Raw genomic sequence first — 27,776 nt, 5'->3', positions numbered from 1 at the left:
ATAGAGGGTTTAGGTGGTGTGACAGGGAGACGTAATGCACGTGGAAATAGAGAAACTATAGGAAGTCCCAGTAATGCACATTTCCAGAAGCAAATGCCAAAAAGATTTATCAGTTCTATTTGCAAAGATATGCATGTACAGTGGGACATACACTCATACACGTACAAACACAAACTTCCGCTGTAAAGCAGTTTGTTCCTATCATCCTAATTTAGACCAGATGTGGTAGTGTGGGATTTAGAAATTATCCTTAACTACCCCCATCTGTCCATGCACATACACACATTGCTCTTCACATAGCCTCACACAACTCTGAATCCAGATACAAATCCCCACGGCTTGTGTCCATATGGTACATTCTGTAGGCAGACGTCTTTGTCACATTTCCCTATAGTGCTGTGCAGACAGACACATTTCCTTGTATATACATAGATTTGTCTTTCAATCATACTGTACCTAATGTCATTTTTAGATTATAATAAAGTATGATGTATGCATTCACCTTATATAAACATGTCATTAAAGAGACAAACATATAGATATAACATACAGTAGGTAGGCTCATTGGTGAGGAATGCTGTATTTGAATAGAAATACTCACAGTACGTACTTAATGCATTGCAACATATCCTATTTTATCTTCTATAGGCCCGGCTGGAAAGAGGTTCAGGAGAATCCATTCTTAACTCCCCAACATCGATGTTTCTGAAAAACAGTGAGACCCACAAACTAGATTTGATGCTTACAGAGTCCCTGATGTCGTTAACACTGGACAACTTAACCAGTATCATGGACCTCCCATGGCCGCCACAGAAGCTGTATATACAAAATGGAATATTTCTTGGTGGAAATGGTGGAAATAGCATTCCATATCATTTGCAGGGTATTCCTAATTTTCACGGCTGCATTCTGGAGGCCAAATTTAATAATATGGACCTACTATCTGGGAATCTTCCTCAAGTGGAGTTCCATGGAAATTGGGAAAATTGCCATTTAGAAAATCTGTCCAACTCTGCTTTACCCTTTGGGTTCCTGGGACCACGTTCATATCTAAAGTTTCCGAGTTGGGATATCAGAACACATGGATCTATTCAAATAACCCTGGAGACCTCCAGACCAGGTCGTGCTCCACTTATTTACCAACCTGGACCACACAGCACCTATTTTTATGTTGAGATTTCCGGAGGTCACCTACAAGGAACACTAGATACAGGAGTATCTGCTGTAAAAATTCAAAACTTGGTGTATGTAAGTGACAGTCAGCCACACACTGTCCAAATTTCTGTGGATAATACTAAAATGCAGCTTATTGTAGATAAAACTTCCTCCCAAATCTCTCTTGATAGTCTCAGACAAAAATGGGATTTCCATGGTGATCTTTACCTTGGGGGGGTGGATCACATCACATTAGCTAAGATGAGAGACGGTCCATTTGGTAAGATATTCATAGATGACATGGAATATAAATCTTTCTCTGGCTGCATCACAGACTTGAAGATAAACAACATGAAGATGGGAATACAAGATGCTTTGGTTATGCAAGATGTTACAGATGGTTGTCATGAGTATGATGACTATGCTGAATATGATAGGGACACTACCCCTGTTCCTCCCACCCCTACTACTACAAGGCCCACAATTTTTAGGAGTCTTTCTGACACTTGCAAGATGGAACCCAGTAACCCAAACTTGACCTCTCTTCTGGACCCAAAGCCCTTGCCAGTGACAAGAGGGGGGTTTTCTGTCTTAGAATGGAAATATGTCCAACCCACAATTGATTTGGCCAAAGCTGGAATACGCAAATCTCAGATAGTTTTCACTATGGTTGGTGACACTCAACATGGACAACTGGAACTTGAGATCCCAGGTGCCGAAGCCAGACGAAAATTTACATTGCTAGATGTCAGCAATCACAGAGTGCGATATATCCATGATGGGTCAGAGTCACATGAAGACCAACTGATTTTGGAAGTGTCACTGGCCAGTAGCATAAATGTTCCTGAATGTCTGAGAAAGGCCCAACTTTACAATCTTACAATAAATATTTCCCCTTCAACAGCTATACCTGTCATAGAGTTCCCTAAAGGTAATACATTAGGAATTTTATCACATGGGTGGTTGGTTTTTACAATGGATATTATCAAGATCACAGACTCAGATACGCCATGTGACCTTCTCACCATCTTTGTCACTGGAAATTTCAGAGAAGGACATGTACAATTTCAAAACAGGCCCGGAGAAGCCATTAGTGAATTCTCCTGCAGGGATTTAGAAAAAGGTGATGTGGGCTTTATTCATAAGTCTGGACAACAAGCACAGATCATACTTCAAGCCAGTGATGGAACATCCAGAAGCTCCCTAGAACATGTCATCTTTATAGTGCTGGAGCCTCAAATGAACATAACGCAGAAAGCATTAGTTGTTTCCCAGGGAGCATCTGCACTAATCAGTCCTTTGAACCTACCTGCAGTGACCAATACAGATAAACTAGGAATAGAAGTCATATATCAATTAGTTGAGCACCCCAGGCTAGGGGTTATTCAGAGATTGGTATCTGGAGACAATTGGAAAGTGACTGAGGCATTTAGACAAAGTGACTTGGAAAGAGCCGGTGTAAGGTATCTCAGTACAGTTGCAGAACTTAGAGAGGAAGAAGTTAGTGAAGATCTGAAAATCCAGCTAAAACTTGAAACTCAGGTAGTGAGTAATAACACATTTCGAGTCAAAGTGAAGCGGTCAAGTCTACAGATGACGAGAATGATCCCCCTGAAGTTGGGAAGGAAACGTAAAGTGGACCTTACAGAAAAGCAGTTACAGGTAGACACTGACATGCAGGGTCAGGAGCTGGCATCATACTTATACTTGATTTCTCAATCTCCCAGGAAGGGAAATTTGCTATTTGATGGACAACGGCTTATGGAAGGCTCGCGTTTTAGCCAGGAAGACCTAGTGAATGAGCGCATCAGCTATGCAGCTACAGTCCAAAACACAAAAGACATGGAAGACCAGTTTCAGTTCCAAGTGTTCTATGGCAACAACAATTCCCCAATCTACACATACAAAATTCTGATTGGTGTAGACCCAGATGCCCCACAACTTATTAATCAACTATTGCATGTACTAGAAGGTGGGGAAGAGGTAATAACACCAGACCATCTTTTTCTAAAAAGCAGTAGAAGTGCTAGTTTTATTTATGAAGTCATAGATGGTCCTCAACATGGGATGTTAATTCGGAAAGGAAACCCACAGTCTGGAGATCCTATAGAAGAAGGGATAACAGAATTCACTAATGAGGATATTATGGATGGTCTACTCATTTATCAGCATGATGGCTCAGAAACCACAGAAGATGATATACCATTTGTAGCCTCTAGGCAGCAAGAAGGTAGTGCCTCTGATGTCAGTGGAGAAGGAGAGGATGATGAACAGGAGGTGGTGAGAGGTGTTTTCCGTGTCTCTATTCAGCCTGTTAATGACAATCCCCCCTTGCAAATAGTGCACAAAGTGTTCACTGTGGTTCGTGATGGACAGAAGTTGCTAACTACCAATGATATTGCATTCTTAGACCCAGACTCAGGATCAACAGACTCACAAATAGTGCTGGTTAGATATGGGGTGCCATTTGGAAAAATTTTATTTTTAGATGACCCCTCACTCGTAGTTGTGAGATTCACGCAAGAGGATATCAGAAGACAGAGAATTCTGTTTATCCATAGTGGTCCTGACCTGGGTTATATACAGTTACGAGTATCTGATGGGCTTCATCATCTTACCACTATTTTAGAGGTACAAGCATCAGACCCTTTTATCCATATTGCTAATATTACCACACTGAATGTGTTATCAGGAGGGAAAGGAACCCTGACAGCCACAAGTCTCCAACTGGAAACCAACTTGGATTTGCGCACAGAAGATGAAGTTAAGTACTATATCAATACTAAACCAAGGTGGGGAGAAGTTTTGAAGGACGGAAACCCCACAGATTCATTTTTACAGCAAGATTTGGCAGATGGATTAATAGTTTATCAGCACAGTGGAGAAGGAATTAACAGGGACCATTTCAGGCTTTCAGTTGAGGCAAACCAGGTAGTTGCAGTCGGTGACATCAAAGTACAAATAATCTCTGATTCGCCACCTGTGACTCTGAATGTGATACACAATGAGAAAGTTTACGTCTTTCAAGGAGAGGCAGCAGAGATAAAGAAGGACTATCTTATGGTGAGTTGTGACATTAACACACTGATAATGTTTTTTTAAGTGCTTCTAGTTCTAACCTACAGCATGTGGAGAAAAAAAAACAACAACTTTGTCTTGATAATGAGACTATATGATATTCTGCCCTTCCATATATGTGTAAGTGGCTGCTAAAAAACCATTTGTTTATCATAACAGCACAAGTAAAGCCATTAATATGGATTATGTGCGGTTAATGGACTGCTGTAATGTCACAGAAATTGCCAGCTCTGTTATTGTGAAATAATTTTGCACTAAGCATTATTGTTTCTTTTGCTACAAATGATTATTTGCACATTTCATTTCACTTTCTGTAAATAAATAAATGATAAATATATAAATATATATATATATAGTATTTTTGTACACAGTATACGAACAGCTGTCCACTATCTTGCATTGGTCAAACCCCTGCATAATTCCAGATGGTGAATGATGACAAAAGAACATTCTCCAGCACTCAGAAAATTCCATGTTTTAATTATCTCCCTGTGTGGCCACCAAGCTAAAAATCAAGGTGAAACATCTAATATTGTAGTAAACAATATACTTTGTCAAAGGCATTTAGCACATACTTTCCACATTCACCTAATGCCTAGAATAGCTGGCAGCTCTGGCAATCTCTGTTATACAAATGAAACCAAAAAGCCACCAACATGATAAAATAAACATCTGGACTGTTCAACAAGTAGGCTACGTATAATTTTTATGTTCATTTAAAAAATGTACATGTGCAATCAGGGGTGTAACTAGGTATTTCAACGCCCCATAGCAAAAGTTTGTAAGGGCCCCTATGTACCACCCAATGGTATAAAATGTATATAACTCATGTAACTTTAAAAAGGAAGATGGGCCCCCCTCAGCTCTGGGCCCCATAGCAGCTGCACCCCTTAGACCTATGGTAGTTACACCTATGTGTGCAATCCTAATATACTAAAGTACTTAATAACTGGACAGATCCTGTCTATAGCTAATAATGTAATAGTACCGCGAGCTTCTTCTTACAGAAAGTACGTAGGTAAGATGCACTTTCCACTTCAGTTTTCTTTAAAAGAAAAATGTGATGTGCTGTAGTATTTTCTGCTTCCTTAGAAATACAGTAGCAAAACATTCACCCAGCACATTACTTAGATAGTCAAAAAAGCTTAGGGGGTGATTCAGCAGAGGACAGAATTACAAAACCGCACACAAGCAGCTTTGCAAATCCGTCCTTGCTAAACTGCAAATGCAGCAGGAGGTGTCTGACACCTATTGATGCATCTACGATCCCAGTGTCGCGACGAAGCTGCAGCCTGGGCTCACCATCGCGACCATCGGTGTTGGATGATGCCGGACAGCTGAGTAAACCTCGGCTTACGCAGGCTGGCCGGCATGCGAGGCCAAGAATCTGCGTCAGTGGACAGAGATCCTGCCCTTGCCACTCCACGCACTGCCCCGTAAACGTCTCTGCCTGTCAATCAGGCAGAGGTATATGGGGCCTGCGTGCAATCAATACAAATCTCAGTCACATCTTTACTTGCAGCTGATTGGTCATTACTGGGTGTTATGAGTGAGGACGTGGCATGGGCATGTGGGTGGAACTGCCGACTATGCATTTGATTTTGGGCAGGCTTCTTGCATCAAATATAGGGCTGGTACACATAAAGGTCTGCTGCTGCTGCTGCTGCTGGTTACTTCTATAAGCATATGTATAGGGCGGTGCAGCTGCACACATCCCTGCAACTCTTCATACGGGTAAATATCCACATTCAGTTCCAAGCACACAGTGCTAGTGCAATTGCGGCTAACTCTGAATCAGACACTCTATACTTCTGTGCATATTTCCATCAGAGAAGCTCCACCTCTATAGCGTTGTGCTGGCAGCACTGGATTTTGATATACCGACGGCTGCTTAGTCGCCAGTTCAAATCCCGACTACGGCAGCCCAACAGGAGGACATCCTGACGCTGACTGGTAAACACCCTAACCCTCCCTTAGTGGTGCCTAACCCTAAAACTCCCTGGGGGGTGCCTAACCCTAAGTGCCACCCCCCAGGGGTGCCTAAACCTAACCCCCCTTCCCGCACCCTAAACCTAACCCTCCAGAGGGGAGGTGCCTAACCCTAACCTCCCCCTAGTGGTGCCTAACCCTATCCCCTCCCTTCCCCTAGCCTAACCCTAATCTTCCCCGGGCGGTGCCTAACCCTAAATCTCCCTGGGGGTCCCTAAACCTACCCCCCCCCCATCCCCAGGCTAAGTAGTATTCTTACCCGGCTCTTGACAATCGGGATGGCGGGGGTCGGGCTTCTGGCGTTGGGATTAATATAGGCATCAGTATTTCAACCTATGTTAAGTCCCGTGTCGGGCATGTATAGTCGGGATTTAGACCGGTGGCATCGCTTCCGAGGGTCTATTAACTACATCCCGATTCTAACATGTGGCACTACTGACAGCAGCAAGAATTGACAGCCATTAACTGCTTCACTATGCTGGCACTTGCAGAACTACAAGTGACAGCAAACCCATGGCTGCCAGACATTACTGATCTTTGTAAAACTACTAGCACTAACATGCCCTGACACTACAGGACCCACTGGGATGTGTTGTGTCACATATTAAAGTACTAGAGACAAAAAGATAGACACAGATTGTATTAACATTCCTTTATTCAATTTCTACATAAAGAACTATCAATGCCTCATTGTTTTGTTTCTCCTTCTTTTTTCTTTCCTTTCTTCTCCATCTTACTTCTCCTTAGGTAAGTTTATAATAGAAATCCTGCTATACAGCACATACCTTACTCCTAGCTAGCAGAGCTGCAAGTCCATTCCCAGCAGGGGCAGATTTAGGGGCAGACCACCGGGCCCTAGGAACAACATAATTGACCCCCCCACACACACACACACACACACATTGGCTGCACTCTGCCCCCCACAAGTCACTGCTGGCTCCTCCTCTATTATATCGTGGAAGGTTCTGAAACCTGGACAGCCAAGGCAGCCCAAACCAAACCCCTCACCAATCGTTCCACAGTTTGCCACCAACAACACCCCCAATCCCACCCCAGTGGGCTACTTGGGCTCTGATAAAGGGGGCTGGCTGTGCCAGCAACTGGCGCCTCTACGCGCATGCCTCACATGTCTACTATGATATCCACCACTGCAGCCCATGGCCCAATCAGAATGCTTCTTGCATATAGATGCCAGGTGGGTTAACAATTAACTTCATTGATACATTGTGTGAATTAACCTGTGATAAATTAAATTCATTGGTTCATATACAAGCTCCTGCCTGAAGTTCAAATAGCGGTTATTCAAGGATGATGTTGTGTGTTGTCTAGCAGAGTATATGCAATTAACTGATCAGATGGCTTCACTATGATTGTCTACTTGCGATCAGAATCCTGGCCTGTCATTCTCATCACACCTCTACTAGGAGCAAAGGTATCACCAATCAAAATGTCAGCATTCATAATATTGACACCAGGGCCGTAACTAGGGTAGTGCGACCAGTGCCATGGCACGGGGCACCGCAGGGCAGGGGGCACTGTTTGGGCCTGTCAGTTTTCCTGTCTATTATCATTCTCACTTGTAGCTTCCTTTTTCTTTTATCCCCAGCATCTCCTGGCCTCCCCTATCTCTTCCCTGACCCTTCCCCATGATGCCATGGGCCTTTTTCAGGTGCACTTATGTCCCTATTTAAAAAATGGGGGGAGAGCGCCAATATTCTCTCTGGCACAGGGCACCAAAAAGTCTAGTTACGGCACAGATTGACACCAGAGGGTTGACTTTCATGATGATGACATAGTTAAAATGTCAACATCATTAATGTCGACAACTGGAAAATGTCAACATTGGCTTAATTTCGACATATGAAGTGTCAGCATTGCCATAATGTTGAAATTTCCTCTAGCCTTGGGGTTATCATTAGCTTTAGGGTCAGGATTAGCATTAGGGTTACTGTTAGGATTAGGGAAAGCGTTAGTGTTAGAATTATACTAAAAATACATTTTTTATATGCTGAATGTTGACATGGTTAATGTTGACATATTCAATGTCGACATGATGACTTTTGGCATTTTGACCATCTAGATAAAGTTTAAAGATCCGTACTGATGATCATCTTTGCACCAGGGATTGAACATCTGCCATAGATACGTCTGGAGATGTGGCGTACACACCCATCGCCTATAGTTGTACTTTAATTGCACATGCATGTCATCAGTCCACCTCTCCTGGAGACAGGGGCTGTAAGTGCATCTTGTGTCAGGCACTTTATGTATGTCAGGTATAGTATTCCGCTTACTGAAAAGCAAGCTTTATTATTGTAAGGTCCATTATTGGATTTCATTTGTTTTCACATTTTACTGACCCTCTAACATGACTCTTTCCACTGAGTACAACATGTTTTGCTCCTGAGAACTTCCCACTTAATTTGCAGTCACCTGTATTAGTCTAATTTATTAGTGGGAAAAAGCATTTTGTACCTGGTGGAATGGGTCATGTTGGAGGCATTATTTGACATAAAAGCTACTGTAATTAAGATAAATAAACGTATAAAGCCAATTGACTTTGTGTTCACAGGTAACTGCAGACGACCTCTTCCCTCACAAAATTGCATACAGTCTAACAGACCCTCCTTCTTTTGGTTACTTGGTCTCTATTAGTGGAGAACTATCTTCTGATGGGTCACCAAGTTTAGACTCTGTACATACTTTCACCCAGGAGGACATTAACAAGGGAAGGATCCTGTACCTGCATTCAGCTTCAGAAATGCTCCCTGACCGAATGACACTAGAGGTGTCTGCAGAAGGGACAACTCAGGAGATAGTGGTCCCCCTGGAGATTCTGTCTGTTCATATCCCACTGGAAGCCAATGACCTGAAAGTGGAGGAGGGTGGGACAACTGTCCTATCCAGCAGCATACTAAAGGTTCCTAGCGACTACTACTTGGGTCTACATTTAGTACTTACAGTACTGGAAGCTCCAAAGAGTGGTCATATCATTGATACAGAGAAAAGGAATCTGAGGAGCTTCAATTGGAATGAGGTGAGGTATTAGAGCAAATCCTGTGTTTTGAAATGTATTAGAAAATATACAGTAACGGTACAGTTCTAGGAGTAAAGGTGCATATAGTTTACAATTTCCATGTAAAATCTTTTTTCTTAAAATAATCATATACCTGGCCTGGTTTAATGTTATAATTTCCTTTGTTCTTGAAATAATACGTCTAAATTCTCGCCTTATAGGGGATTGCCATTCATGGTTGTTAGCAACATGAAAAACATAATCCAAATGGTAAATTTAAAAAATAAAAAACAGTTCAAAGTACAGAGTACTGGCTACCGAAAAATATCACTATATATTGCATCACATCCATGTGATATTTAGTAATGTTTTATAGCCATTCATATACACTTACCTGTCTGGCGTCGTCCTCTAGTAAATGGCCCCTCCGCGATCCCTAGAAGCAGTGAGAAGACAGACCTATCAGGAGCTCGATATGTCTATTTCTCACTGTGCATGCGCCAACGTCTGAGAGCAGCAGGTCAGGTCAGACTTGCTGCAAGGTACGCTGGTCTAAAGGGGGCGGAGTCGGCACCGGATGCCTGGCAGAGAGCAAGGAAGTATTCAGCTTCCCTGCTCTTTTCATCTCACAGTACAAATTATGCCATTCTGATATGGTGAATCTGTACGCAGCAGAGGAGCGGATAGCTGAGCTTTCCGTTCTTCTATGAATCACACTCACCATTTAAAAGTATGATGATGCGATGCATACAGGAAGCAGGGGTGCCGCTGGAGAAGGACAAATCTTGCCCACGCTAACCCACTCTATGAATTGACGAAAACAGTGAAAAGCCCTGTTTTTCAGCTAAATAGGGCTTTTCACTGCTCTATGAAAAGACCCCTTAATGTGGGGGACTCACCTTCATCTGCCAGCCAATCACAAGCATAAGCAACGGAGACTCCTCACTTGTCTAATGGTGGGGCTGGTTGAATATTTGTGGAAGGGGTATGCAGTTTATTTTTCATTTCAAACAAAACCTTTACTGAAATATCAGGACCAGTGCTGGGGTACTATTGTGTATTTAGCCATATCGATGATTTGCACTTTGGCAGACAAGCACATTAGTAGACGCACTAACAGCAATATAATGAAAAGCTTCATACACATGTAACTGCTATGATTAATTAAACCACAAATAAGACTATAGTAGCACAGGAATAGGAGTTTGCATCTTGAAGTGACGTTACACTTTTGCATCCATCTATTCAGGTTTTTCCACCACTGCACACCAGGGAGCACTTTTACTTTGTATAGGTGGGGAGTAGAGAGGAAGCCGGTGCCCTAAGGTGCACTAACTGTACCCGCACAGGGCACTAGTTCAAAACTTTATTTAACATGCACCCATATATGATGATGAATGTTCACCAGGTGTCCCTAAAGTGTGATAGTTATATTAGGTATCCTTAATGTGTGAAAATGTATGTAAATGCCCCTAATCTGAGTATATTTATTGCAAGCATTCATTATGTATTTAAATGTTTTACAACAACCTTTTGGATTCGTTTTCTATTTTTATTTATAGATGATAAATGTGTAGATAGATAGATAGATAGATAGATAGATAGATAGATAGATAGATAGATTAGCAGTACAGTATCTACATCTATAATGATACACATTTCGTTCCAGCTGGATCAGGGACGAGTATTCTATGAACATGATGGCAGTGAGACCAGAAATGACAGTTTCGTTATTATGGCCAATGCTTCAGATGTAAACCACCACAGCCAGCCAGTAACAGTCAGCGTGATGGTACAGCCAGTAAATGATGAGAAGCCGATGATTGTCATCAACAATGGGCTGCAGGTAAGTTCAGCCAAAATGAAGAACTACTGTATATACCCAGCATCATCATCCTTTGGAACTAGCCTATCCACTCCATGTACTATTGATGAAGGGATCTCATAATCAGTAATTCATAATCAAACATCAAACATATACTTCACATAAGCCTCGATTTTATCTCTACACCTCATAACTACTTTTTGTTTTAATGTACAATATATATATATATATATATATATATATATATATATATATATATATATATATATATATATATTAGGGGTGTGCACCGGCCACTTTTCGTGTTTTGGTTTTGGATCTGGATCTTTCTTCGTGTTTTGGATCTGGATTGGTTTTGCCAAAACCACCCTTCCGTGTTTTGGGTTCTGGGTTTTGTGTTTTGGATCTGTATTTTTTTGAAAAAAAGCATAAAAACAGCTAAAATCACAGAATTTGTGGGTTTTTCTGCTCCTATGCTATTATTAACCTCAATAACCTTAATTTCCACTCATTTCCAGTCTATTCTGAACACCTCACACCTCACAATAGTGTTTTTATGTCCAAAAGGTTGCACCGAGGTAGCTGGATGACTATGTTAAGAGATACGAGTGGGCGGCACAAACACGTGGTCCATCTAGGAGTGGCACTGCAGTGGCAGACAGGATGGCAGTTTGAAAAACTAGGCCCCAAACTATACATAATGCAAAGAAAAAAAAGAGGTGCAAGATGGAATTGTCCTTGGGCCCTCCCACCCACCCTTATGTTGTATAAACAGGACATGCATACTTTAACAAACCAAACATTTCAGCGCCAGGGTCTGCCACATGACTGTGGCTGAAATGATTGGTTCGTTTGGGCCCCCACAAAACAAGCTGGAAATTAATCTGTCCCTGCACAAACTGGCTCTACGGAGGCAAGATGTCGTCCTCATCCACCGATTCCTCACCCTCTTCAGTGTTGTGTACATCCTCATCCTCACAGAGTATTAATTCGTCCCCGCTGGAATCCACAACCACAGGTCCCTCTGTACGTTCTGGAGGCTGGTCTCCCTGGAAGAGTTGATAATTCATTTTATGAACATCATCTTCTCCACATTTTGTGGAAGCAACCTCCTACGCCTTTCGCTGACAAGGTTCCCGGCTGCACTAAACACTCTTTCGGAGTACACACTGGAGGGGGGGCAACTCAGGTAAAATAGAGCCAGTTTGTACAGGGACCTCCAAATTGCTTCTTTTTCCTGCCAGTACAGGTACGGACTGTCTGACATGCCTACTTGGATGCTGTCACCGATGTAATCCTTTAACAGACAGACGCACGCTTGTCGCTGCTGCTTTGAGGATGCAAGTGCGGCTACAGCCCACACAATTCACAAAGACAGAAAAAAAAGAAGAATATTTTTATTGTTTGTGGAGCGCACTTTGAGGGTTACACCACCCTTTAACAGACAGACGCACGCTTGTCGCTGCTGCTTTGAGGATGCAAGTGTGGCTACAGCCCACACAATTCACAAAGACAGAAAAAAGAAGAAGAATATTTTTATTGTTTGTGTAGCACACTTTGAGGGTGTCACCACCCTTTAACAGACAGACGCACGCTTGTCGCTGCTGCTTTGAGGATGCAAGTGCGGCTACATCGCACACAAGTCACAAACACATTAAAAAAATATTTTTTTATTTTTTGGAGCACTTTGAGAGTTACACCACCCTTTAACAGACAGACGCACGCTTGTCGCTGCTGCTTTGAGGATGCAAGTGCGGCTACAGCCCACACAATTCACAAAGACAGAAAAAAAAAGAACAATATTTTTATTGTTTGTGTAGCACACTTTGAGGGTGTCACCACCCTTTAACAGACAGACGCACGCTTGTTGCTGCTGCTTTGAGGACAGTATCATATGCAGTGACAGTAGACTTGTCAGAAATTGTTGGCACGTCCTTCAGTCCGGACCAGATGTCCAAACCAGCCCTTGACTTATGACACAGGCGCACGCTTGGCGCTGCTACTATGTTGATGCACGTGCGGCTACATCGCACACAAGTCACAAACACATTAAAAAAATAGTTTTTTATTTTTTGGAGCACTTTGAGGGTTACACCACCCTTTAACAGACAGACGCACGCTTGTCGCTGCTGCTTTGAGGATGCAAGTGCGGCTACAGCCCACACAATTCACAAAGACAGAAAAAAGAAGAATATTTTTATTGTTTGGGTAGCACACTTTGAGGGTGTCACCACCCTTTAACAGACAGACGCACGCTTGTTGCTGCTGCTTTAAGGATGCAGGTGCGGCTACAGCCCACCCATTTCACAAAGACAGAAAAAAAAAGAAGAATATTTTTGTTTGTGGAGCGCACTTTAAGGGTTACACCACCCTTTAACAGACAGACGCACGCTTGCCGCTGCTGCTTTGAGGATGCAAGTGCGGCTACAGCCCACGCAATTCACAAAGACAGAAAAAAGAAGAAGAATATTTTTATTGTTTGTGGAGCGCACTTTGAGGGTTACACCATCCTTTAACAGACAGACGCACGCTTGTCGCTGCTGCTTTGAGGATGCAGGTGGAATCTAGACGGGATTTGGAACCGGGGACACACTACCTCCATCAATTGTCTAAATCCCACTGCACTAATGGCGGATACCGGACGCACGTCTAACACCAACATAGCAGTCAAGGCCTCAGTTATACGTTTTGCTTCAGGATGACTGCTGTCGTACTTCATCCTCATCGCTAGGGACTGTTGGAGGGTCAATTGTTTAGTAAAAGTAGTGATGTTCCTACTTCCTCTCTGGGATGATGAACAACTCCCAGCAGCAGCAACAGCACTAGGAGGAAGTGGTTCTTGATCTTTCCCTATTTTATTTTTATCGGAGAAAGTTTGGTCCTCCATTTATGTTATATTGATATATACGTGCGGCTAAAGCGCACACAAACACAGAAAATATTTTTTTATTTTTGCTGGAGAGTAGTGCACTTTGTGAGTTACACCACCCTTTAAGAATTGAGCCAGCCGGCTCTTTACTTATGGGACACAGGCGCACGCTTGGCACTACTTTGTTGATGCACGTGCGGCTACTGCGCACACAATTCACAAACACGGAAAATAATTTTTTTTTTGGTTTGGAGTGTACTTTGGGGGTTACAGCACCCTTTAACAGTCAGGCCAGCCGGCCCTTTACTTATGACACAGGCGCACGCTTGGCACAACTTTGTTGATGCACGTGCGGCTACTGCGCACACAATTCACAAACACAGAAAATAATTTTTTTTTGGTTTGGACTGGAGTGTACTTTGGGGGTTACAGCACCCTTTAACGGTCAAGCCAGCCGGCCCTTTACTTATGACACAGGCGCACGCTTGGCGCTACTTTGTTGATGCACGTGCGGCTACTGCGCACACAATTCACAAACACAGAAAAAAAAATTTTTTGCGGTTTGGACTGGAGTGTACTTTGGGGGTTACAGCACCCTTTAATGGTCAAGCCAGCCGGCCCTTTACTTATGACACAGGCGCACGCTTGGCACTACTTTGTTGATGCACGTGCGGCTACTGCGCACACAATTCACAAACACAGAAAATATATATTTTTTTGGTTTGGAGTGTACTTTGGGGGTTACAGCACCCTTTAACGGTCAAGCCAGCCGGCCCTTTACTTATGACACAGGCGCACGCTTGGCACTACTTTGTTGATGCACGTGCGGCTACTGCGCACACAATTCACAAACACAGAAAATAATTTTTTTTGGGGTTTGGACTGGAGTGTACTTTGGGGGTTACAGCACCCTTTAACGGTCAAGCCAGCCGGCCCTTTACTTATGACACAGGCGCACGCTTGGCATTACTTTGTTGATGCACGTGCGGCTACTGCGCACACAATTCACAAACACAGAAAATATTTTTTTTTTTGATTTGGACCGGAGTGTACTTTGGGGGTTACAGCACCCTTTAACGGTCAAGCCAGCCGGCCCTTTACTTATGACACAGGCTCACGCTTGGCACTACTTTGTTGATGCACGTGCGGCTACTGCGCACACAATTCACAAACACACAAAAAATATTATTTTTTTAGCACTTGGGGGGAGCACCCCTGATGGACAGAGCACCCCCTGGACAACACTACAGCACCCCTTTAGGACTGGAACACTGCACAGGACTTTGGAGTGGACACAGCCCCTATGGACAACTGACTGCACAACACAGTCCAGCCAGCCCCTATGGACTTTGAAGTAGTGGACACAGCCCCTATTAACAACAGCAGCACAGCACAACACAGCCAGCCCCTATGGACTTTGAAGTAGTGGACAACAGCAGCACAGCGCAGCACAGCACAGCACAGCACAACACTACTCTGCACTACACTACACTACACTACACAGCCCAGCCAGCCCTAACTCCCACCCTCCCTCTTCACTGTCCACAGCCGAGTGAGAAAATGGCGCCGACGCGGGTACCTTATATAGGTTCCAAAACCCGCGAGACTCGGAAGGCGGGATGATGACGTTTTGCCTCGATTTCAGATCCGAGTCAGGCGGGAAAAGTCGAGCCTGACTCGGATCTGCCTCGGATCGGGGGGGCTCGGGGGGGTTCGGATTTCCGCTCACCCCTAATATATATATAGAGAGAGAGAGATACTACAGATACATTTTGCTTGCTGTTGCAACACTGGTAATGGTCCCATTGGAAGCACACACTAATTGCTATTTGCAGTTGGGACTGCCAGTCCCAGGGTAGAAGACACCTCACCCCGGGACCGCCTGTCCGGCCTTCAAATGGGAAGCCACTGCTACTGCTAGCAGTACCAGTGAGTGGTGTATTTTACTGGGGGGGCTGCAGTCCTGCCCCTAGGTAAAATCCGCCACTGCCTGTTACCAACGAGTTATGCCCCTGCCACAGGTGGAGATGCCATTGAGTTGCATACATCTCAACATTACATGTAGATGCATGCGCTTAGCTACGGAACATGCAGTGTAAAAACACGCAATATCTGTCCAGAAAACATACTTACATGCAACTCTGCACCAGCCTCAGAATGCTGTAGTATTTTATCTAAATAAATACCCACAAAATCTATTGTTTACCTGTTTAGAATTCCCTGAATCTGTAATGTATCTTCTTTCATCCTCCCTGAAGTAGTCCAATTGGAATAAAAATAAAAAACCCTTTAGGGGGGAATCCAGTTAGCCACGTTGTTTACCCTGCACCAGGAGATTCAATCAGCGGATTTTCCCTGTGCATTAAAATACAGAGGTGGACTTTTCCTTGCTGCTTCAGGAACTGTGAGGGAAAAGTCAGTGTGAGAAGGCGCTCTCTGGGATGAACGGGGAAAACTAATTGATTCCACAGTTCACGCAGAATCAGTGGGTTAGCTCACATTAACCCATGGTTTGTGGATTATGCTATTTTATTGAATAGCATTTCACTGCATGACACAGGTAATTAGCACTATTTGAATTTCCACCGTAGAGAACTACAAGGACTTACTCAATATAGGACCACAACAATCATGCACATTAAAACAAAGTGGAATTTGTGTTTGACTCTAAAACAGGCCTTGTCATACTTTCCAACTGTTTTCAATGTCCCCTCAAGTAGGAAGGTGAGGGAGGGTGGGGTGTCACAATTTGCATCATTGCGGCACCCCCTTCTCAGGGCTGGAACTAGGATATTTGTCCCCTGGGACAAGGCAGTAATTTAATACCTCCCCACCCCCCTACCGGTGTCTCTGCAGCAGTCTGTGCCCCCCCCCCCATTCCTGTATCACTGCAGCAGCCTAAATCTCCCCCCCTTCCCTTTATCTCTGCAGCATCCTGTGTTTGTGTTGCCCTCACCCCATCACCTCTTACCTTGATCTTTTCCTTGCTTCTCCTTAAGGCGGCGGCGGCAGGCTTCTCACACACTGTTTTTAGTGCGCGTGATGTCATCTTCCTCAGCCAGTCTCAGTACGGGAGAGGAGGACGCCGATTACGCAAACCGCGACTGAGACTGCAAGAGCCCAGTGTGCACTGTGCATGCATTGCATCCATCTGGAGCAAGGAGAGAATAGAGGAGGGGTGGTACTCTCTCCAAACTGTGACACTGCGCTCTCTAATGGGTGGTGCCCCCTTTTCGGCCACACTAGTCAAATGGCCCAGGGAATGTGCCCCTTTCCCCTAGTTGTGGCCCTGCCCTTACACTATACAATTCAGCAATGTTTACCAATATGCAGTAGAAGCTATGTCACAATGACATAATTCACTGCAAATCATACCCACTGCAGGAAGTGGGCATGATCCAGAAGGCTGATCTACTCTCCTAGAAGTATGGGAAAACTTCAAAATATGATGTAGTCTCCTGCCAGGGCCGTAGCTAGGGTAGTGCGGCCAGTGCCATCGCACAGGGCACCACAGGTCAAGGGGCGCTGTTTGGACCTGTCAAATTTCTGTTTATTCTCATTCTTGCTTGTAGCTTCCTTTTATTTCATCCCCAGCATCTCCTGGCCTCCCCTATATCTTCCCTGGCCCTTTTCCATGAAGCCATGGTCCTTTTTTGGGTGCATTATGCCCCTTTGAAAAATGACGGGGCGCCAATGCTCTTTCTGCCACAGGGCACCAAAAAGTCTAGTTAATGCTCTGTCTCCTGCATAAGAGAGCGCTCAAGGTGTGCTGGGTGTGTGCCTGCACACCCCTTAGGCACCCCAAATTTTAATTTGATCCCGACTGTACTATGATCCCAAGTCCCTGCGTACACCTATGGTCCCCTGGACATTGGAGAGAGTATATAAGGCATACTTGCCTACTTTTCAAAAAGAATTTCAGGGAGATTGTGAAAGCAGCACCTATGAGCGCGCGTTAAAGTGGACATATACTGCTACATCTGAGAGGCGTGTCATAAACCTGACTTACATCCAAATGTACATGTGCCCCAAAGCAGTTAGTAAGAATTTATTTTTTGATGAAAAACACCCTGATAGACTCTTCAGGGAGACAGGGTGATTGCTACTATTTCAGAGAGTCTCCCTGACAATAAGGGAGAGTTGGCAAGTTTGATATAAGTTAGTGCATGTATTCCTATATACAAATGTTTTCATTAAAATATGTTTATGTTTGGAATACATACGGTTGCAAAAGTAACAAGATCACTTTACTAATGCATTTGCCAGAGGTTAAACAGTATTTGTACTGTATATATCAGTGATTGCAATATTCGTCATGTTATTATACATCTCCATCATAAGAAAGGGACAAAAGGTTGACACCTAATTGCTTACAAAATATTGCACATTTTCATGAATTCATGAGAAGCACATGGAACGCCACCAAAATTAATTATTAATAATTAATTATTAATAAAAATATAATTAGGCCTTGAAGGAATATGTATGTCTCATACCTACTTTTATCCACTAGATGTCTCCATTGTTTTTTATTTAAATTTAAGATAATGTTTCTGCCTTATTGATTCAATTACGGACGGAATTGCAAAGCTGCTCGCAAGCCTGCTGCTAGTCTCCGTGCGGGATCACAGACCCGTTCTGTATATGCGCAGAACGGGTCTTGTGCATGCGCAGATTACCGTTTACTGCTGAATAAGGCCCTTAGTTTATTAGTCACAAATAATAATACATTTTCACTCCAAGCAACAACCACATGTGATGATAAGTAAACAATGCATGTATTTGTAGAGAATGCCTTGCAGATAGAGGGCCTGATTCGGACCCGGTCCCAAGCTCTGATCGCTAGCAACCAGGTCGATGGTGGCCCAGAGCACATGCGCACGACGGAGCCAGCTCCGTCGTGCGCATGCGCGAGACCCGGATAGCAACGGGCACTCCGTCGCTCCGGGTCTCGCACCAAAGGGGGCGTGCTGTCGATGTTGAGTGACAGCACGCCCCCTTTGGTGGGCGGGCCGGGGGGGTGGCTGCCCAGACGGAGGCGTTCCCATGAGAACGCCTACCGTCTGGGGGCGGCCCCACTGACCTCACAAGTGACGTCAGTGGGAGAGGGGTTTGCGGCCACGAAACCCTACCACAAGGGTCTTGTCGCAAGCCCAATGGTCGCAATGGTCTTGACCATCATCCTGGCCGCTCGCATTAGCTGTGGGTGGCAAAAAAAAAAAGACGCCCTGACTCAGAGCGAGCACTCTGTCAGAACGTCTGGCTCTGAATCAGGGCCAGTGTTATTAAATTGTAACTCAATTAGAAGTTTTAAAATCACGGGGTGGGGGGGCTGTGGAGATTTATCAAAGCTTGGAGAGAGATAAAGTGGAGGGAGATAAAGGGCGGGATGTACAGTACTACAGCAGGGGCGTAACTATGGGAGACAATGGAGGCGTCTGGCGCCGGGCTCCAGCTCTGAAGGGGCACCTCCTCCATTATCCACAACATATTCACCCCACTTAGGGCTGTAACTACGTACCCGGAGTGTACCATCACAGCCTCCCAATACATGGCACCCTTTCCCGGCACCTGAGAAGCCACCATACACTATTGGAGAGCTCCATGTCAGACCATCAGCTGCTGCCTTCGTCTGTCTATAGCCTGTCTGCATGCAAATTGCTACATTACAGTGTCAGCGGCTGTGACGGGGGCACCAAATTATAACTTATCTCCGGGTGTCTGAGATGAACTTACGCCACTGTACTAAAGCTTTTATTGCGGTCAAAACTTGGCCACATTTCCATATATACCAAGCTATTACTGGACTCCCCCCCACCCACCCAGTACCCCCGCAGCGTGCGGAAGTCCCTCTCGCAGAGGACAGCTCTTACTGGGAGAACTGTGCTTTGCAATTTTAAACACATTTCTAGGTACATACCGACGGTGTAGGAGCGGCAGATTTCTCCTTTGCGGAGTCTCCAGGTTCTCCGGTCACACCCCTCAATCAGCAGCATCAGCAGTCTTCTGCCAAGGTCCGGCGAGCGGGCAAGTCACCCAGTGTGGTCTCCTCTGCGGGGTCCTCTGGTCGTTTGTCTCCAAACGTAAGGTGCTCTCCACAGGCTGCCTGCACCATCAGGTCCTTTCCTCGGTGGGGTCCGGCTCCCAGCGGGCACTCCTCACAGCAGGCGGTTCATCCCCCTCTGAATTCCGGCCGGCACTGTCCTCTTCTTCTCCAACTCGCTGGTGGCGGGACCTTCAGCGCTGGTCCCCTGTGGTCCGTACGGCAAGAAGGCTGGAAGGCAGCCACAGGGATCCTCTCTGGGTTGCCCTCCATGGTGGCTTATACGGCGGCGGCTCAGTCTCGGTGGTGCCTCCTCTTCAGCGGCCTCCTCTCAGGCTGCAGTGTCTTCTGATGATTAGCAGGCAGGGGCAGGACAGATTCAGGGGTCCTCCAGCAAAAGGCTATTCACAGGGTAGAGCTTATTTCCCCTACATGCTAGTGACCTGGAAGTGACGTGAGTGAGGGTGGAAGTGCAGTTCATGCCCAGGAAGGCCAGCTAAACAAGTAATTTGTCTCCACTTAAACAAGGAAGTTGTCCCCTCGCAGGCTCCCCCCCTGTGCCCACTTGGATGGTAGGGAATGATGCTGGACACTGGCTGATGACGTTAAGGTTCTCTCTGTGAAGGGGATTAAGACACTACCCTATTTTCACAAGGGGACTTCCGACAGGGCAACTGCCTGCTCTGCTCATTGGCACTATTGCAGGAATCCTAAGGCACGGTCATTGTGCCGCCTATCACAGCCAGGATCCTCCACACTGCGCCAGCTTCTCTGACTGTCCCGCAGTCTCTTTCACCCCAGTCTGCTGACACCTGCTCCTCCATTGGCCCGCTCTACACTCCGGATGGCTACATTACTCATCCACTTCACAGGTTAGCCTCCCATCTGTGCGAGTTCTATCCTCTCTTCAGCTACAGGCTTTTTATAGGGATGGCAGTCGCAGGGTCCGCCTCTGCTCCTGGGTCCCCTGCTTCTCACTGGCCCTCCAGGGATGACAGCCACCAGGTTCCTATGCCCTACAATCCTGTCCTCCAATGAATAGGGGGGAATTTTCCCGGGGCTTAGTAGGTTGCTGATTGAAATAAAAACTCTTCCTTGGAGTTGCCCAGACTCAGCAGATAGGGATGGCCATCGGGGTGGTTACCATCAATGGCAAAATAGCAAATAGCCATCAATGGTTACCAACTATGCAATGGATGACCATCAATGGTTTCAACAACTGATTGTCATCCCTGTTATTTTTACTGACTGGCCCGTGGGCCAATCAGAACCTGGGGACGCAATTTCGCGAGTGCTGGGGGCGGAGCTATGCTCCATGTCCCGGCACCTTGTAAAGAAAAAAACATTTTGTTATGCTTAGACATCGATGGAGGGAAACCATCTGGTTCTCCCCCATTGATGGCAAAAGCATTCGACATCGGCCATAAACGATTGATGATTATGAGTCATCAATGATCGATGGACATCCCTAGCCTCAGAGGCATAGGGGTCAGCAAAACTTCAGCAGCCCAGCTCTGAAGGGCACACTACACCCACAGCTATCTACAGGGCAAGTAGTATATATAATAAAAAAAGTTGGGGACCCCATTTGTGCACACATATAGGGGTACCACATATACATCATCACCCAACAAGTACTCATTCACTCCTAAGTTTATCATTATGGTGACTAGTCACGTGTGCACTCCCCGTGCGGGACCCCCTCCTCAATCCCCGGTGGCTGGCAGCTGACTGACGCGGCTGGCCAGCCACCAAAGCATTAGTAGACTCTGGGCACTAGAGTGTGCCCGGAGTCTACTGCGCATGCACAGAACACCGGAAAAATGACCGCGCCGGCCATTTTCCGGTGTTCTGAGCAGCGCTGTCACCCGACGCTGGACCACGGACAGGTAGGTTTAAAATAATATGGGTGTAGGGTGTGCGGTGTGGGGCCCCTCTGGACCCAGGGGCCCGTGTGCCCCGCGCACACTGCACCAATTATAGATACGCCACAGGTTGCAGGAACATGAAATACATGTTCACTTTATTTGATAAAGATAAAATAGCAAACTCTCCGTAGCATTTTAAATATAAGCTATGACCTATATTATTTACAGATAATTACATTTTAATCACATGTGGGACCTTCTACCATTGCTGTTACTGAGGGAGCAGCAAATAGCAAGAACGGAATCTCTGATCAGCTACATGTAGCATATGTGTGCTGGGGTGTTGGTAGTTAATTGGTGGAGGAGTGTGTATCTTGGTGCTGCTGCTAAGGGTGTTGGTTCTGCAGTGAATGCAGGGAGAGAGAGTGTGTGAGCTCTGCTGGGGTGTTGGCAGTAAATGCAGGTGGAGGAGAATGTCTGGGTGCTGCTGGGTTGTTGAAAGTGAATGTGGAGGTGGGTGAGTGTGTGTCTGGGTTCTGCTGGGTTGTTGGCAGTGGAAGCAGAGAAGAGAGTGTGTCTGGGTGCTTCTGGGGTGTTACTAGTGAATGCAGGGGGAAGGTGTGTCTGGGTGCTTCTGGGGTGTTACTAGTGAATGCAGGGGGTGAGGGTGTGTGTCTGGATGCGTCTGAGGTGTTGGCAGTGAATGCAGGGGGAGGAGAGTGTGTGTCTGGGTGCTGCTTGGGTGTTGTCAGTGAATGCAAGGGGGAGAGAGTTGTGTAACAGGTTGCTGCTGGGGTGTTGGTAGTGAATGAAGAGGGAGGAGAGTGTATAACTGGGTGCTGCTGGGATGTTGGTAGTGTATGAAGAGGAAGAAGAGTGTGTAACTGGGCGCTCCTGAGGTGTTGGTAGTGAATGAAGAGGGAGGAGAGTGTATAATTGAATGCTGCTGTGGTGTTGGTAGTGAATGAAGAGGGAGGAGAGTGTATAACTGGGTGCTGCTGGGATGTTGGTAGTGAATGAAGAGGGAGGAGAGTGTGTAACTTGGTGCTGCTGGTACTGAATATGGGTTAGGGAGAGTTTGCGTGACTTCTGTAGGGACTGCAGTGTTGGTAGAGAATGCGAGCAAAAAGGGTGGGAGTGGCACCAACAACTATCTCACCTCTGGGCTACTGGTATGAACTTATGCCCCTGGCTGAAAAGTAAAAAGTCCTGCGTTAAGTTTGGGCAGGATAAACTTGGGTTGGATATAAAGGCAGGAAGATCAAAAGCAATTAAGGCTAGTTTTATTTAGTCCTCCTCATAGCACATACTCGGAGCCTGATTCAGAGATGGACGCAGTGCTGATATATCAGCAATGCTTTGCTGCTGAGCATGAGCAAAAAGTTTAGAAAACTCTTACAGCGCATGCGCGAACCATATGTACGATTCACAATTGCATACGTTATTGCTAACACGTGAAGACTAACGATACTGTCTTTGAACCTCTATACACCCCTGCCTACACCTTCTGATATCCTGCCTATAAACCTCTAAGGATGACGCTGTTTTGCGTACGCAGTTATACAGTAAATAAAGACTCCAGACCTAGAACCTGTGGTGCCAAAGCACAAAGTATTATTCAAGTAAAAGTACAGTCAGTTACACGCTAGTTATAAGTACAATTTGGCGCAAAGGAATTATACAGACCCAAGTATAGTTATACATACGAAGCACTCTGGACCAGATGTAGGCATCAGCAAGAAACCCCTCGTCAATCAGCATTCAGCACGAAGACCAGGCACCCAGGGTCAGAGCACACATATTTATACCCTCCAGAAATAAATAACACAATAGAGAAGTTTGTTGCTAATACCATTGGTACTAAAGGAGAGGGCATATGTTACAAGGCATTTAACAGGTTGGTTCAAATAGACACAGTCCAGCCTCTAACAACTGGTGGTCACTGGTTTCCCACCTCATGCAAATCCTAACAGTTGGTCATATAATGTACATTTTGTTGCTTGAAGTCTCTGCGGTCCATAAGTTGAGAATGCATATTGCGATCTATCCATCGATATTACCTGAATACTGTTCAGAGAGTACGCATCAGTACAATACCAAACATGGCTTACTTATCACGTATAAAACCTTAGTTACGAAATAATCTTTATTTCCTAGCAATTATAATAAATGTGCATACTGTAATGTGTGAGTATGTGGGGTTTGATGTAAAGACGCTAGTTAACTTGGGGCAGATGCGTGTGCATAAAGCTAATATTCAGCGTTTTCATACAGGATCTTATGCATTCGCTAATATGCGACTAGTTAACAGCGCAATTGTGCGTATTAATGTGTGTATGAGAAATGGTGAAAGATGCAATCGCATGATGCTAATAGTAATATCGCCACATGTACTAAAGTGTGAGTTTATCTAAAATGGCGCTTGGGCAGCCATTCACAAAATGGCGTCTTGCGATCTCATTTCCAAGATGGCGTCTTGCGGTCAGTTGCAAGATGGCGTCGCTGCGATCCAATTTTAAAGTGATCTTGTCTCAGCCAATTATCCAGCTTCGACAGTCCACCCTTTGATAGCGAACAATATGCTATCACAATCTGATTTTAAAATATAATTTAGGCTTACATTTATATACTATTTAGTGTTATTATGGGATGGCACAAGGTGGTTCTTAATCCATCAATAATGTGTCTCTGAGTGGGGACATAAAACTACTATTATAAGCACACCGCGGATCTTGGAAGATCATGTGAAAGGTGTGGGGATACACCAGTCCAATAAAGGCAGTCTTGAAGGGGAATTTGAGACTTTACATTATCTGAGGTGTTTTAAAAATAACATTTCAATAATACATTCCATGCAGGTCTAAATATAATACATTAAATGATGGTATTTCCTAGTTCAGGGTTGTAATGCAGTTCTGTATTTACCTCGGTATTCATACTGACCATCATCATGATTTCATTCTTTCGTTTTACTCTATTTTTACATTTTCCATACTTTAACACAATAGGAACACACCGGACACATATGCCAATTATTATGATGACAATCAGTATAAGGATTAAGAATTTGCTGATGCTGGCGATCACTTCCTGGACCCATTCCCCTAGACCTGAGAACCATTTCACTGGGTTCAGCCATGAACCCCATCCTTCTATCTTCTCCCCTACTTCAGCCACTGAAGCATTGTGGTTCTTACGAAATTCCCATTTTAGCTGCAGAATTTCATCCATCTTCCTGTCTATCACTTCCTTAGGGTCGCTGGTATCATTGGTGACATAGGTGCAACATTTTACTCCAAATTGGGTGGCCAACGTTACGCAATACCCTCCAGTAACAGCAGTTAAATAATTTAACACTAGCCTGTGTTGCACCAGTTCTTTCCTGTAAGCTTGCAATTCTCTCCCTGTATACCTGAATGTGTCATCGTACATCTCGGTGATATTATCTATTAATTTAGCAAGTTCCTGAATATATCTAAAATTTTATGTACCCCAAGCGATCCTGGTGGGATCCAATGCGACTAAAACTTGAAAGCCAGTTGTCTCACTAATTAACTGAGTGGCTTTATGCACGTCACCAGGTATCATATTTCATTTGCCTCTGTGTTCATATTGCGTGTGAAGATATGGTGATGGTGTGTTTTTATGTATACCAAACATGTGTGAGGGTCATAACTTCTGGGACTACTCTTCCCAGGTAACACAAACCTTCGAAACTCGGGGAGAGCCACTTATACGCTTTTCTTCCACATATAAAATATACATTATCAGGGAGAACATAAGGAATGGTATGCATCATTATCATTAAGCACATTTCCCTTGCAAACAATCCTATTTCTGGGTCTTCCATCTGGTACATGCAAGTCTCTGGCTGTATTATTTTAGCACAATAACCATCTGGCACCTTACCAATAATTTCTTTGGTGGAACTCAATGTATACCAGTACCTAAAATGTCTCCCACTAGATTTAATTGAGCGTAACAGATCATGGTTTATGGACTCATTATCAGCTCTTTGTGAGAAGGTCATCGTCTGATTATTCCCTGTCACTTCCAAACTCCCGGGTTTATTAGGGTTGGTTATGTTTAAACACAAAAGTGATCTATCTGCTTGGAATTGATAGAGTTTGAAATGAGGTGGTTTGGATGAGAGGAATTTTCCAGCCAATGTCTTCCCTTTCTGTAATTCTAAAATTTCCGTGATATTCAGCGGAAATGGCACCAACCCTACATTATGCTGTCCCTGTGGCACATGTGAACACACCCAGCAATCAGTTTGATTTAGCACTTTGCCTACCATGCTATGATAATCCTCTAAAGGATACCCACCCCATTATGGGTTTTATTTAGGCTGGCACCGTTGGATACAGTTCTCATCAACTAGGGACCCACAAAGCTCACAAATACAGGAATCTTCAGACGATAAACCTCCACACCGTCCCCGAGTATCCGGAATAACAGCTCTCTTAACAATAACAGTACTAGGATTGGTCAGACACTCCCCTGATTGGCATAGCACTCCTCCTGACTCCACTCCATCAGTGCTGCCATCAGCTCCCATCTCCTCTATCGGTCCTCCATCACAGAAACTGGGTATCAACAAACAGATCATCACGACGGAAACTCTGGAAGAAAGAACTAGGATGACCACAGCAGACCACTCCATTGCTGGAAGCACTGATCTACACATTTCTTTAGCTCAGGTATCTCACCGTCACCTTTTTAATCCTTCCGGCACAAGCTCGCAATTGACAGGTCCACGTTATCGGCCTCGTCTCCGCCTTGTATCTCCACCGGTTGGCTAACCTCCCTACAGTGAGTGGAATGGACCCACGTATCTTCCCCGGCCACCCTTTGAGGATGTGGTACTTTGTCCACAATCGTCAGATACGGACCTTTCCACCGATCAGTCAAACGACGTGAGCTAAAAAAATTCGGATCATAACAAATTCCCCAGGTTTGACATCATGACAGTTTGCATTAGACATGTTAGTTAATAACACTTTCAATTTCTGTTATTCTTATTCATCTTCGTGGGACCCTGCACAATAACCTCTTTATCATTTATTTTTTTTTTTTCACATGAGGCTGCCTGTTTAAACAGTATCTCAAAGGGGGGACAGATAAAAGAAATGACAGTCTGGAATGATTTTGGTTTTATTACCCATCACCTTACACATGTTCTGGGAAACGTCACCTGAAAAATGAGTCCCCCTATCACTTTTAATAATTCTAGGGATATAGTATCTGCATACAGGTTCCTGCAATTAAATCTTGTTATTAATAGCTACTGCTCTAAATAATGCCTGTGCCCCTGGGTTGGATAGTATTTCGAGTATTTGACCTTAGCCTGGCATGGTTGCCGTTTATCCTTAGCAACCTTGTGTCCTGTGTGTGAGAGATAAAGCACAACAGTTTAATATCATTTAAACATGACCTAAATACAACAATAAATCATCCACATTTTACATTAGAACAGATCCATTGGCAGGTTGAAAAGATTGTAAACAGTCATATAAGGCCTGGGAGAAGATACTGGGGTTGCCTATGAACCCATGGGAAACCCGTGTTCATGTGTGGTGTTCTTCACTTTGCAGTACTTACTTATGTGTCCCACTTGGTGACAGTTAAAACATCTTTTTGAACGGGGTGGATGAAAGGATTGTTGTGGGAGTTGAGCAGGAGGGAAAGATGGTGGGTATGGGTAGGAATATGGAGGATAAGGGTACGGTGGGAGGTATGAAGTTTGTGGGTAGCATGGGACCTGTGGTTGTGTATGATATGTGAGGTAAGGATGTGTTTGCTGTGGTGTGGGATTGGTGAGGACGTGTAACTGTTCAGGTGCAAGTGTGTGTATAGGTGCAGGTGTGTCTACTGGCTGTGATGTTACAGTCATTCCTTCCAGAGCTTGGATACTAACAGCCATTAGTTTT

At 44.7% G+C, this 27,776-nt stretch overlaps 1 protein-coding gene and 1 long non-coding RNA gene across 2 annotated transcripts in view; one reads left to right on the top strand and one right to left on the bottom strand.

Annotated features, from left to right (window-relative positions):
- Positions 1–27,776, bottom strand: part of LOC148540444 (uncharacterized) — a 96,132-nt gene that overhangs the window by 18,594 nt on the left and 49,762 nt on the right. The window lies entirely within an intron of this gene.
- Positions 1–27,776, top strand: part of CSPG4 (chondroitin sulfate proteoglycan 4) — a 149,842-nt gene that overhangs the window by 84,630 nt on the left and 37,436 nt on the right. The window contains exons 3-5 of the mRNA XM_088446198.1: positions 649–4,218; positions 8,795–9,259; positions 10,908–11,084. Coding sequence (XP_088302324.1) covers positions 649–4,218; positions 8,795–9,259; positions 10,908–11,084 — 4,212 coding nt within the window. The remainder of the gene's footprint in view (positions 1–648; positions 4,219–8,794; positions 9,260–10,907; positions 11,085–27,776) is intronic.

Source organism: Taudactylus pleione, unplaced genomic scaffold (assembly GCF_031769625.1).
Source record: "Taudactylus pleione unplaced genomic scaffold, aTauple2 ptg000019l, whole genome shotgun sequence".
NCBI classification, from domain to species: Eukaryota; Metazoa; Chordata; class Amphibia; order Anura; family Myobatrachidae; genus Taudactylus; species Taudactylus pleione.
This window is presented reverse-complemented; position numbering and strand designations above follow the sequence as displayed.